Genomic DNA, 13,216 nt, shown 5'->3' with positions numbered 1-13,216 from the left:
TACTTTTAGATACGACTTTCTAAAGAATGTGTTTTCTTGTGGGCTCCAACTCTTATGCCTGAAATCCTGCTTATTGCTGGCATGGAATGTTGGGGGACTATCTTCCAGGAAATAATAAGTTTCTAATTGGTGCTTTTCCTTCCTTTGTCTTGCTGTATGCTTCCTTTCTGCTTCTCTCCTGTCCTTTGTCTTCCCTGTTTGGATTTCAGTCTCATGAAGTCTGTTTTTAAACACCATTTTTTTTTTTAATTCAGTACTAAGCTTGATATTATTGTAATATACTTTATAAGTAGGCTTTAAGCTAAGATACCTTGCATTTCACAATATTGGTAAAAATGTTTAATGGAGCAGTAATAGAGAATGCTTAAGTTTTTATTGATATTGTAGAAGTTGATAAATATGGAACATTTCTTTCATAGATAATGAGCAGTTGGCTCGATCAGGTACAAACTGCCTAGAAAACCTGGTAATACTAAACGGACAGAAATTCAGCCCTGAAGTCTGGGGCCAGACATGCAATTGTATGCTAGATATCTTCAAAACTACTATTCCTCATGTGTAAGTTCATAAATTTAATTCTCATACTAATATCCGATTCCAGTGCAACAATATTTACCTTTTTTTTTTTAACTTTGTGAAGCTTGCTGACGTGGAGGCCTGTGGGAATGGAGGAAGATTCAGCTGAAAAACACTTGGTAAAAGTTAAATCAGTACAACAAACTAACTTGAAGGGTTGTGTGTTAGGTTAGCTTTCAAAATATTTTATTGTAGTAAATACACTTGACAGCAAATACTGGAATTGACATTAGCTTGTATTTGGTGTCATTGTAAAATAAGATATAAAGAATGGATGCAGGAAGCCTTTGAATCTAAGATTAGAGAAGTCATCTGAAAACTGATAGCTGGTTGGTAGTTAGTGTTTTGGATTGCTAGAATTGTTCTGCGTTCTCTTCTAGGATTTAGACCTAGATCACCAGTCTTTAAGCAGCATGGATAAAAATGCTTCAGAAAGAGGACAAAGTCAATTTTCAAATCCAACAGATGAGAGCTGGAAAGGTGGTCCTTATACAAGTAAGGAAAACATGCAAGTTTATTAAATGAACTTTTATAGCCACTCTTAGTCCACTTCTGTAGTTCTGTAGAGAAAGTTTTTGGGCACTTAAACTTGGGGTACATATTTACAACTTGTGTTTATGGCTTACAGAGAAATTTTCTCTTTATGAGATAATTCACAGCATCACTAAATGTCAAAATGCTAATGGTAATGTAGTGTTTTGCTAGCTTGTTGTAAGTGAATTGTCATAAGTTTGCTTCTGAAACTTGTGTTACTCCATTTCATTAGACCAGAAACTATTTGCTGGCCTCCTTATAAAGTGTGTGGTACAGCTGGAATTGATACAGACCATCGATAATATAGTGTTCTATCCAGCAACAAGCAAGAAGGAAGATGCTGAGCACATGGCTGCAGCTCAGGTACAATCAGACTTATTTATAATCTTGTTGTGGCAGTAAAGTACAAAGACCATCAAATGCTCTGAAGTGTGTTTACAAAATAGGGTATATAGCCTCTTCCTTTTTCTAACTCTCAGCGCTACCCTGAATGTGTGCGTCACTACTCTTAAGCTGTGATTTTCTTTGACTGCCTCGAGTGTCTCCTGGCAGCCTGCCTGTTAGATTATTATGATCATATTAACATTCTTTTTATTATCAATATAATATATTATCATTGTTTCTATAATAAATACGTACTCATCAAGAATGGTTTTTTGTTTGGTTTTGGGGAGAGCATTCTTTGTTGTTGTTTAACTGAGTGTCTTCATTTAGTCACAGTTGAGGCTTTGCGCAGCCTCTAGGTGTTTACACAGGAGGAGATGCAGAAGTTGAACTTCAGCAAGGTTAATGGTCAAGATTTAACTCATTACCTGCCTCGGAGAGGTCTTTGTCCCTGAAAATTCTGATTCTAGGGAATAGTGCAAGGTAGCTCTTGCTTAACTATGTTAATAAAGCCCTAGGCTAGAAGTTTGGGCTAGTGCGTTCAGGTAGTGTTTTGGGGATGGTATAGTTAAATTTCTAATGAAATTAGCTAAAAATATTGACCAATTTTAATGAAACTTGACATTAGCCAAAAATGGGGAATTTCAACACTGCATCATTTAAACTTGCACTATTTTTGTGGTTCATTTGGATGCTTTTCAGAATTCAGCAGACCTACTCAGTCAACTCCTAGGGGAGAGGAAATGTTCTATATTTGATTGCTATGACTTTTTTGTGCCTTGATAAGGGAGGTTCTTTCCTTGTTCTTGTTTTTTTTTTTCTTTTTTCTCATCAGTAACTAGGATACATCATAACTTCTCTCTTTTAAAACATCCTACTGAAAAGAATCATAGAATCATTTAGGTTGGAAAAGACCTCTAAGATCATCAAGTCCAACCGTTAATGTAGCACTACCAAGTCCACCACTACACCATGGCCCTAAGCACCACATCTACATGTCTTTTAAATACCTCCAGGGATGGTGACTCAACCGCCTTCCCTGGGCAGCCTGTTCCAATGCTTGACAACCCTTTTGGTGAAGAAATTTTTCCTAATATCCAATTTAAACCTCCCCTGGTGCAACTTGAGGCCATTTCCTCTCGTCCTATCGCTTGTTACTTGGGAGAAGAGACCAACCCCCACCTCGCTACAACCTCCTTTCAGGTAGTTGTAGAGCGCGATGAGGTCTCCCCTCAGCCTCCTCTTCTCCAGGCTGAACACCCCCAGTTCCCTCAGCCGCTCCCCATCAGACTTGTGCTCCAGACCCTTCACCAGCTTCGTTGCCCTTCTCTGGACACGCTCCAGCACCTCCATGTCCTTCTTGTAGTGAGGGGCCCAAAACTGAACACAGGATTCGAGGTGCGGCCTCACCAGTGCCGAGTACAGGGGCACGATCAGAGTACAACTCTGATATTTGACAGGACCATTCTGCTGTGTTGTACTGTGCTAATATTTGTACTAATATTTCACTTGTACCTAAAAATGGAATCTGGAGTTAGTGGTATATAGTCTGTGAAGTATCAAAGTCTCTTAAGCTTATATAAAAAGAATATGTTATTGACACTCCTCCTCTCTCTCTCCCTCCCTCTCCCTGTTGTCCCCCCTTCCCCCCCCCTTAGCGGGATGCATTGGATGCAGATATCCACATTGACACAGAAGACCAAGGAATGTATAAATACATGTCTTCACATCACCTCTTTAAGTTACTAGACTGTCTGCAAGAGTCTCATTCATTTTCAAAAGCGTTTAATTCAAATTATGAACAGCGAACTGTGTTATGGAGAGCAGGTGAGGCTTTTATCTTTAGTTTGATGAAAATACTGAGCTCCATTTATAGCTTTAGCTATCGAGATACAAAAGTATACCATTGCAATAATCTCTACAGTTAATCTGGCAGTCTTGCATGCTTTTATTACTTGTCTCCTTCCTGATAACTTGAGAATAATTCTGTTTGCTAAATTATCTGCTTTTTTGATTAAAGTAGAGCTACACAGTTGGTACTACACAGTTGGTACTAACTGTAGTTAAATATCTTTATAAATAGATTAGGTCTCAGTCAAAATCAAGGAGGAGGAGATACTATCCAGACAAGAAATCATTACTGTTCACTAGTGGAGGTATTGTTGATAAACCTTACCTCTTGGCTAGGAACTGCAAATGTGAATGTTCCTTCTCTCCTTATGTGTAACTGATTTCTAGGGTTCAAGGGTAAATCAAAACCCAATCTTTTAAAACAAGAGACCAGCAGCTTGGCTTGTTGCTTGAGAATACTCTTTCGAATGTATGTGGATGAAAACCGCCGAGACTCGTGGGATGCTATACAACAACGACTGCTTAGGTAAGAGTATCAGCTTGGTTCTGGTGTGTTCTGTTTTCAGCCAGTATGGTGCATCCCTGGATGCAAATGTTCTGTTTTAACTTGCTGAGCAGAGCGTGCAGAGTATATGAAGATACACAGAGAGAGAGAGAGAGAGAGAGAGATGACCATTCTTTATTAAAAGTTAATTTAGCAATAAGGAAGCAATGTACTTGGAATAAATGAAGCACCTTCCTGCCTGGCATAAGCTTTTCTTTCCAAAAGTGGTGGTGTATGAATACTTTTCACATCTGAGTACATAATGATATTTAGAGGTATAATAGGATACAGTAATCTAAACAGAGTGCACTATAAGCTGCTGTATACCTGAAACTTGGGTAAACATAGAAAATAATGCTAAATAAATATAAAAAGGTATTATGTTCACCTTTTTTTGAAAAGTGAGTTGTTGGTACATAAAGTTCAGAGTACTAATCTCTAACCAAATGTAAAGAACTCTTAAACTTGCTATTGGTATTAATGCAGTGGATTTCAGTAGCATTTTGATCTGTCAGCATCTATAGACATATTAATCTTTTTGGTGTGTAAAAGAGGAGGTTCTGTTCCCTCTTTAATTGAAATAGTACCCCAAAGAAGCCATAGTAAGTGGTACAGTTTGTACCTTGTGTTGACAGGACCAAAAATTTATTAATACAATAGTAATCCCTCTTTAATCCGTGATGCTGAGCTCTGCATATCTTTATTAAAACAGTCTAGATTTGGAGAGAGAAATCTTTCATGGCGCTGTTGCCTAAGCTGTCCCAATGTAAGGATCAGGAAATAATGTTTGCAGCTTGAAGGTGATAACGCTTTAATTACAGAATGTTTATGAGGAAAATCAGCCTTTTCCACCCCTGACTCCATGGTTCTTTGTTGACAACTTGAAAACTATTTCAGTTCAGTTATCTGTAACAACTACTGTAACAGAAAAATCATCAAGACAAATTTGTGTAATTAAAGTTGTTGCATGTGATTGAAAACTTTCCCATGGAAGTGCATTTTACTTGAAAACAAAATACACTATGAGAGGACAAACAGTGCATGTTATAAAAACTTTTTCTGGGTTTTCTTTATCGTTTGTCTGAACTGTGTCATCTCTTTAGTGTATGCAGTGAAGCCCTGGCATATTTTATTACCGTGAACTCAGAAAGCCACAGAGAAGCTTGGACCAATCTATTGCTGTTGCTTTTAACAAAAACACTGAAAATCAGTGATGAAAAGGTAAGAACAGGCTGGAAGTCATGTCTCTTTGCTTTCAGGTATTTTTTCATTTCTGCTTCTGTTGAATTTAGTCTTTATTATCTGTATTGCAAGGTGGCTAGTTCACTTATTCACATATTCTCCTTGAAATACAGCAATTGTTACGTCTCCATTTTTTGCAAGCATTCCACATGTAAAAATCAGACTGCATCCATGAAATTCACAGTTGTATAGAAATATTGATAGAATTACTGCAGATCTTTCATATAAAAGCACAATGAGCGTGCAATAAAGGATGGGCTTGTGCTGTATTACAGCTGCACAGAATGATAGAGTTAAATTTCACTACTGTAAAATTAGAATCTGGTTCCTTGACAGTGATAGCAAAAAAATACTTTTCAGGATCTCGGCCCTTTTGAGGAAAAGGTGAATGCAAATATTCAGTACATTAGGACATGCAGAGAAACTTCTGGAAGCTGCTTGCTTTTTTTTCCCCCCAACTTCCCAATACTGTTGAACTTCATCTTGTTTTAAAGTGTGGTATTTTTTCCTGGTGTATTTTTTTTTCTGTATTGCAAAGTGTGTAATTTCACTTCACTCTTGTGTAGTCTGCAATGTTGTATTGCAATTTACCAATATTTTAAGAAATTTGTAGTAATGGTGACTTGGCTTCACCATTTAGCAGCAATTCAGTGATGTCCCTGTGGTTATGGTGTGTTGTGAGAATAATCTTAACTCTTTGTAGGTAAAATGGCGAGGTGGCTGTTCCTTAGTACACAATCCCAGTATCTTTTTATTATAAAAGTTCTGTGGTGAAAGTGTTCCATCAACTTTCCCTGTAACTAATACTGAGCATTATTAGGAAAGGAATAAAGGACAAAATATATTTCTTGATGTGTAAATTCATGAGAAATTTGCATCTTGAACACTGGTTGCATTTCTGATCCCCCATATCGAAAGGGGTGTAATGGAGCTGGAAAAGGGTTGAGAGAGTGTAACAGGAATAAGGGGTATGGACTGACTCCCATACATGGAACTGTATGTAGTTTAGACTTCTACTCCGTTATATTTTATCTGGAAAAGAAATAAAAATGAGAGGTGCATAAAGTCATCATTAGCATGGATAGAGGGAAATGACTGCTAATTCTTATACTGGAAGAGAAGGTGAATGAGAGTTTCAGAGATGGCAAGTCACTGGAGAGGAAAAAAACCCAAACAAACGCATAATGGAGATACTTCTTCACATGCTGGTTCAGCTGTGGAAGGCTTTGTTAAGTATTGTGGATGATATTTTAAAGAGGCTGGAGAAGCAACTGGACAAATTCACATCAGAGGGGGGTGTTTCTACAAGTAGTCCCTGATACCACCTCTAGTCTGAGAAATCCCTGAGCCACAAAATAGTCTGACTCTATTTTAGGGAAGTAATGCCAAATGCATGCTCTGCATATGGTTTCCTGTAGGCATCTGCTAAAGCTGCTGCGGAAAACACACTTGTCTTGATGGTCCTTTGGCCATCCAGGAGGGGCCTTTCATCGCATGAGACCTTGTGTTTTAACAAGTTGGTGTACCCATGAATGTGGAAAAAACTCTGCGCTTTCCTATAGTAATAGAGAATAACATTCTTTTTTCATATCTTCTTTGATAGTTTAGGGCACATGCTTCAACATATTATCCATACTTGTGTGAAATCATGCAATTTGACCTGATTCCTGAGCTTCGAGCTGTGCTACGGAAGTTCTTCCTGCGTATAGGTGTTGTGTTCAAAATCTGCGTAACAGAGGAGCAGATACGGACAACTGGGATGAACTTACCTTCATGGTAGCCCTAAGTAGGGTTGGTTACTTCTGCTTGTACATAAAGCTATGTTCCAGAGATGGATTAAAGTGGATGGGGAAAAATGGGACCCTGGTGTATCAACACAGCAACAAGTTACTCTTACCACAATGGCATTTGGGGAGGAGGAAAAAAAATCCTGTTCTGTCCATCCTACAAAACTATCAGCAGTTTTATTTAAATTATTGCTTACAGAATTAATACAGTAGATGTAAAGTCTCTTTGTTTCAATGCTAGTCATCCTTATGATTAAGTCTGTCTCTTCTGGTCTTTTATCAATTGTTCAGTCTTGCATCCCAGCTAAATCTGATAAATCAGCTGGATTCCTCAATAGAAATTATGCCCCTTGGAAATAATGAATATAGTTGTATAGCCTTGTGATGTTAACACATGTGTTCATAATAAACTGTACTGCAGTGGCTAATGACCACCTAAGATCATTCTGGGTTTTTCTTTGTGTGTACATGACTGGACGAGGCAGTTACAGTTTTTGAAGTGGACAGCCTATAGGGTATTTGGGGAAAGAGTTTTCCTCCTGTTTAGCAAGTCATTTTTAAAACTTTAATAGCAGTGCTCATCTTCTGAGACTTATTTTTGTTTTTATGGAAGGCTTTACATCAGGAGCACACAATAGCATCCTCTTTATTTAGCTTGTTAGTCTTGAGTTAGAGGCATTTAAAAAAAAAAATTTTAAACTTTCCATTTACTTTCATACGTTGCCAGATGATGGACAGAGCATAGACAGTAATATTAAAAACAAGGTTCAGAACAAATAAAACCACCCTTTTTACCCTTGACTATAGTGTATTTAGTAGTAATTGTGTCTAGCAAGAAGTCCTGTCCTTGATACATATCAGGTTCTGTCTCTTTTTATTGCAGATCTGCAACTTCTGATTTGTCTTTTTGTGCAAATGATTTTTGTTCTCAATTATTAGTTCCTATTGTGATCTAAAAGAAAACTGAATTCCCACGAAACTGCTCTAGCAAAATTAAACTTAAGTTCATTCATGTACTATAAGAGTTACCAATACTTTCAAAGTATAGAAATGTATCTGTGAGGCAAACATGACTTAACACTACAGCTTTGCTTGCCCTAGAGATTTTTCTTTCTTTCTTCAAAACGCATCAGTTTTCTGTGACAACTGTTTCCATGATGGAATACCAGTTTACAGTTGAAGTTATACAGAGCTGAGGTCTGTCCTTTTGAATTAATTTTTATTCCAAGTTTTAAGACTTCTCTAAACTGGAAGAGTATGGCAGGATGGGAGGAGAGGTTCCACTTCCTAAAATAATGTAAACAAGGGTGTTATATTAACTGCTGTGCTATCCATATTAGCCAAATGTAAAATAGAACAGTATTAAAAAAAATAAAAAACAAAAAAAACCCCACCAAAACAAAACAACAACCTACTTGAATGGTATTAAGTGTTTAACCTGTTGTTTTGCTTTTTAAGTTGAGTTTCCTGGTAGGGTGGCCGTAGTTGCGGTTGTCTTGGGCTATTCCACACTCAGAGTTGTTCGGCTGCTTTTTTTTTTTTTTTTTTGGGTGAGCTATTTCCAAAGGGTTCATATGGTGCTCTTCAGTAAATTGGCTTCTCTATAAGTATTGTTCGGGAATGGTTTTGCAGTCAATAGTAGCGATAAGGCTTTCACATTTTTAATTTTACTTTTTATTTTTAACCAAAGAAAAATAAATTGTGGTTGTGGCTCTTTAACTTTTAAATGCCCATTAGATTAAATCTATATGCTATAGTAGAAGGGAATATATGGCTATATTTTACAATAGGAAAAGACTGAAAAATAAGCAATGCTGGTATTTAACTTGCTGCATTTGAAATGTCCTTTTGTGTTGCATTTAGTATAGTTGCTCATTCCCTGGTAATATCACTTAATCAATTACAGTAAAAATGAAGTATTTATTTTAATTCTATTTAAATCTGTAAGAATAGGCTATTCCTTTTCTTCCGGTCCTAGATAGTCCTAAAGAAAATATTTGAAACTTCTATTTTTTCGGATTTTGAATGTGTCACTGCCTCATTGAATGTATACCTTACCTCCTATCAAAACACAAACTTTAAAGTTGCATGCTTTTTCTGTATTTTACAGTTTTGAAAGCCTTACAATTCATGTCTTGAAACAAGTCTCTTAATTTTCAGTTCTTAAATTACTTTACAGTTGCATTGTGGGCTTTCCTTACAGTAATGTGCAACATTTGTGCTATCTCTGCATATAGAATAAGGGCCTTTAATCAATCCTTTCCTTCAGCCTTAGTTCTGAGACTGTTCTTTTACTTAAGTAAAGCTTTTATTGTATTTATACCATTTATAAACTGCTGAAATTAGGTATGTGACATCAAAACATCCTAGCCTCTGCAGTGCATGAAGGAGAAGGGGGACTGGAATGCAATTGGATTATAACAGCCTTAATCCTGTCAATTTTCTGAAATTGATTGTACATGTTAAAGCAATAACAATGGTATGTTAAGTGTAATACCTGAAACGGTTGTATTCACATCAGTTGTCTGGTTTCCCTTATACAGTCAGAAAGATCATAACCCATAGACATCTTAATGAAGCTTAATGAATTTAGCTTAATGAAGCTAAAAATGCTGAGCCAAAACTCCTGCAGTAGTCACTGCTGGTTCCGATCTTGTCCTGACTCTGCTGACATAGACTGTACCTGCCTGCGGTGGTTTTACTGCCTTTAGTGGAACTATGGTTGAGAACGAGGTTCTGTGCCAGCATATCCTGGAAGAGATCGAGACATCTGTGCAATACATGGAGTAATAAAAAGTAACCTCTTAGACTTTTAAAGTAGTGTTATGCAACAAATTATAAACTGATTTACCTATAATGGTATAAATATGGAGACTGCATGATATTTATTACTACTTCTTTTGGGAACCCTCTAGGAAATAGGTAGGCAGGGGGAGGATGCTAATGAGGAAAACCCTACAAACTCCCTTTTGTGTTGATTCTATTGTGTCTTACAATACAAGAAAGTGTTATTTTTTACAGTGGTTTGTTATCCATGTCTCATGTCTCACTTTCCGAATTGTGAACAGAACAATCTTCAACAATGTCCGCTAATACAAGCAAACACCCCCCAAATTTTAGCTCAGTCTTACTTATTAAGAGTGAGAAAGATTAGAAATAAGTAACTTTTAGCCTGAAGTAGAACTAAGATTTCTTTGTCAAAAGTGCAGCTCCCTTTAATATGTAAATTCAGTTTGTTCAGCACCTTTAATGTTATTTCTGTGTAAAATGTATGTTTTCACATATTTAAAATGCTTACGTTTTTTGAAGATCTCCATATTAAGTGCATTTAATATCAATAATTTAAAGAAGAGCATCCCTTGCCCAATGGATGTATACATTTTTGAGAGAATACCAAAATTATATAATATTAAAAACTATGTAAAGTTTTCTACATGAAAATACTATGTATAATACTGTTATATTCCATGCTTTAATCAAGTGGTAAATCAATAAAGTTTTAAGAAGTGTTGCTCGTTTTTCATGTAGTTTATTAGAAGGCTTGTGAACCGACAGCCTGCTCTACGCAACGTGAGAATTCATCACTGATTATAATTATGGGGCTTTCACTTTTAGGTTTTTTTGGGGGGATATGTTTTTTTTTTTTAAACACACCACTGCGTGCCTTCCTCCCACCTGCTGGCTGCTCTTTTCCCTTTTTAATCACTAAAAGGGCTCCTGCCCTTCGGCCGGCCCCGCTTTCTGCCCTCCCGGGCCCTGCGGCCCACGCCCGCCCCCAGCCCCCTCCCGCCGGGCGCCGGGCCGCCTCCCCGTACCCCTGGCCCGGCTTCCGCTCGTCGTGTCCCCCAGGAGCCGCTCGCCGGGCCCGCAGAGCCCGAGCCGCAGCAGAGCCCCCCAGGCCCCGGCTCCACCGCCCCGGGGCGGGGGCCGAGTTCCCGCGGCGCCCCAGCGGCTCTGAGAGGCGCCCCAGGGCCTTGTGGGAAGAGCCTGGCCATTGGTCGGCCGCCCCCGTGGGGAGCGCGGCTAGGATTGGCTCACAGCGGAGCGCGTCCGGGAAGAGGAGGCTGCTGATTGGCCCGGCGGCAGAACGGTGTCACCGCCCTGCGTGATGCGGTCACGGTGCCGCCGCCGCGCCCTCTCACCGCGGTTTGAATGTGAAGCGCAGCCGGAGCTCTCGGAGCCGCCGCTGCTGCCGCCAGCGCCGGGGAGAGTCGCCAGGTGAGGCTGGGCCGCGCCGCCCGGCGATGCTGGTGGTGGGGCGGCCCCACAGCCCGGCGGCCCGCATGGCCCGCAGCCCGCTGCCGCTCGGCTCCGCGCTGGGCTCGGGCGCTGGGCCCGCGGCGCAGCGAGAGGCGCAGCTCTCCATGCTGGGGTGCTTCGGCCCGCCTCCCGCAGCTCGCGATTGGCCCGCGGCCTCTCGGGCTGAGCAGTGTGCTCCCTTCATTGGCTTCCGCTGCTGCCAGTCTGGAGGTGGCGGGGAGGGGGAGGGGAGCAAGTTCGCCTGAGGGCTGTCGGTGCCGTTCGGGGCTCCCCCGCTGCGGCCGCCAGCCCGCGCTGCCCCCGGCCCAGCCCGGCCCGGCGGGAGTGCACAGGCTGGCCTGCCCCAGGACCCGCCTCGCGGGGGCCGCAGCCGAGCCCGGCCGCAGCCGCATGAGGCAGCGGTAGCACCGCCGCGGGGGAGGCGCAGTCTGGCGGCGGCGGGCGGGACAGAGCGGCCCCGTCCCTTGGATAAACCGCCCCGGCGGTTTCAGGCTGGGCAGGCGGCGGGGATGGGACCGGGGAAGCGCCGGGGTGTGCTGGGCTGAGGCGGCGGGAGGGAGCTGGGCCGCCCCGCTGGTAGCAAGAGCGGGGACAGCCCCGCGGGTGGCCGGGCCGTCTCCGGGCCTGGAGGGCTCCTCTCCCCGTCCCTGCTGCAGGACTCCCGAGCGGCCGCCCCGCGTCACGAGTGGCCTGGCCTTTTGGTCCGTAGGGAAACGGCGTGAGTGGGCTGTCGGGGGGGGGATCCTCGCTCCTGCTCCCGTGGCCGGCTGGTGCTTGTCTCCCGAACCCTGCAGTTTGCTGAAGTGGAAAGTGAGTGTAAAGATAATCTTTCACATAAAATCCGGACCATAAAGATCCTTAGGCATGTAGATGCTGTTTGGTGAGTGCTGTGGTGAGTGAATACAGGAACAGTTTTCCCTGAAGTTCTTCACAGTGTGAGACCTGGAGGACAGCTGCTTTTTGTTTTGGTTTTTTTTTTTTTCCTTAAGTGGTCTGTCAATTTGACTAAAGTAGTTAATGCATTAAGCACATTTTACGGGTTTTCTTCTGAAGAGGTGGTCTGAAAATATTCTCATTTTCTGTGGCCTTTTCAGGAGGCATATGTCACAACATAGCAAAAAGCAGCATATCACTCAAGCAAGTACCACCAGGTTTTTGTAGTGGAAAACAAACAAAAAAATTTAATAGCTAGAGGAAGAGAGGGAAAAAAAGAGTAAGCAGGTAGCAGGTGAAAATATTTATCCTTTTCTATGAGGGATTGAGTAATGGATTCCAATCTTCACGTTTGGCCTTCAAAGTAAACTCACAGTCAGCTTGAGGTGTATATTTTTTTATATGGGGCCCCTATATTACATATGTATGTGAGGTATTGTAAAAGGCCATTCAGGGTTGTCAATCTCCTCCTTCAGTTTGGTTTCCCATTTGAGTCAAGTTTAGTCTTCATTAATGATTTCTGCATGGGTTTGCACCTCAGCCTTACAAACTTCCCTGCAGCAGATAATTTATATTTTTTTAATTATGGAAGATTTAAGTATTAGTTTCAACATCATAGTAATGATGTGTGAGGCCGTTTTGTAGAACAGATGAGCCAGCGGTTATTGGTGCTCTTTGCTTATGCTGTACTTTATTGGGATTTTGTTGTTTCATGTGAATTGGTGAACAAGACTACAGACAAGTAAACTCCCAAAAGGAAAGGGGGGTGAAACATGGGAGGCAGGACTCTTTAGGTGGATTTTTACTTTTTGCAAAATATGTTGGGATCTCAATTACTCATTAATATTCATTTAATTCAAGAGGATACTGTTGCTGTCTCTTTTAATGATATAGATGCCATAGTGAAAGTAAAAATTGTGTCATTAAAACTCACTGCCTTTGCAAGCATGCATAAATAGAAACTATATTTATCACACTGATAATCAACATAAAAAAAAAAATCCAAAGTGAGACAGTCAAATGTCGGTCTATCTTACTAATTAGAAACTCCAGAGAAAAAATGGAAATCTTTGCTTCCTCATTACTTCTGTAGTGAGTGAACTGT

At 40.8% G+C, this 13,216-nt stretch overlaps 2 protein-coding genes across 9 annotated transcripts in view; both read left to right on the top strand.

Annotated features, from left to right (window-relative positions):
- Window positions 1-9,682, top strand: part of ARFGEF2 (ARF guanine nucleotide exchange factor 2) — a 40,296-nt gene extending 30,614 nt beyond the window's left edge. For 3 of the 6 annotated variants that reach the window (XM_075166384.1, XM_075166385.1, XM_075166388.1), the window contains 8 exons: window positions 420-558; window positions 641-695; window positions 957-1,071; window positions 1,343-1,473; window positions 3,153-3,321; window positions 3,733-3,871; window positions 4,993-5,110; window positions 6,735-8,306. In XM_075166384.1, the coding sequence (XP_075022485.1) occupies window positions 420-558; window positions 641-695; window positions 957-1,071; window positions 1,343-1,473; window positions 3,153-3,321; window positions 3,733-3,871; window positions 4,993-5,110; window positions 6,735-6,911 (1,043 nt within the window). In that variant the 3' untranslated portion in view covers window positions 6,912-8,306. Of the gene's footprint in view, window positions 1-419; window positions 559-640; window positions 696-956; window positions 1,072-1,342; window positions 1,474-3,152; window positions 3,322-3,732; window positions 3,872-4,992; window positions 5,111-6,734; window positions 8,307-9,461 lie in introns of those variants that run through there. The other 3 variants (XM_075166386.1, XR_012676245.1, XM_075166387.1) reach the window with 3 other exon arrangements.
- Window positions 9,683-11,016: 1,334 nt separating this feature from the next.
- The window catches only part of CSE1L (chromosome segregation 1 like), a 28,437-nt gene continuing 26,237 nt past the window's right edge, over window positions 11,017-13,216 (top strand). The window contains exon 1 of one of the 3 annotated variants that reach the window (XM_075166391.1): window positions 11,017-11,136. Coding sequence is in view for 1 of the 3 variants with exons in the window: in XM_075166390.1 (XP_075022491.1) it covers window positions 12,049-12,058 (10 nt within the window). In the remaining 2 variants the exon portion in view is untranslated. Of the gene's footprint in view, window positions 11,137-11,855; window positions 12,059-13,216 lie in introns of those variants that run through there. The other 2 variants (XM_075166392.1, XM_075166390.1) reach the window with 2 other exon arrangements.

Source organism: Calonectris borealis, chromosome 17, assembly GCF_964195595.1.
Source record: "Calonectris borealis chromosome 17, bCalBor7.hap1.2, whole genome shotgun sequence".
Lineage (NCBI taxonomy): Eukaryota > Metazoa > Chordata > Aves > Procellariiformes > Procellariidae > Calonectris > Calonectris borealis.
This window is presented reverse-complemented; position numbering and strand designations above follow the sequence as displayed.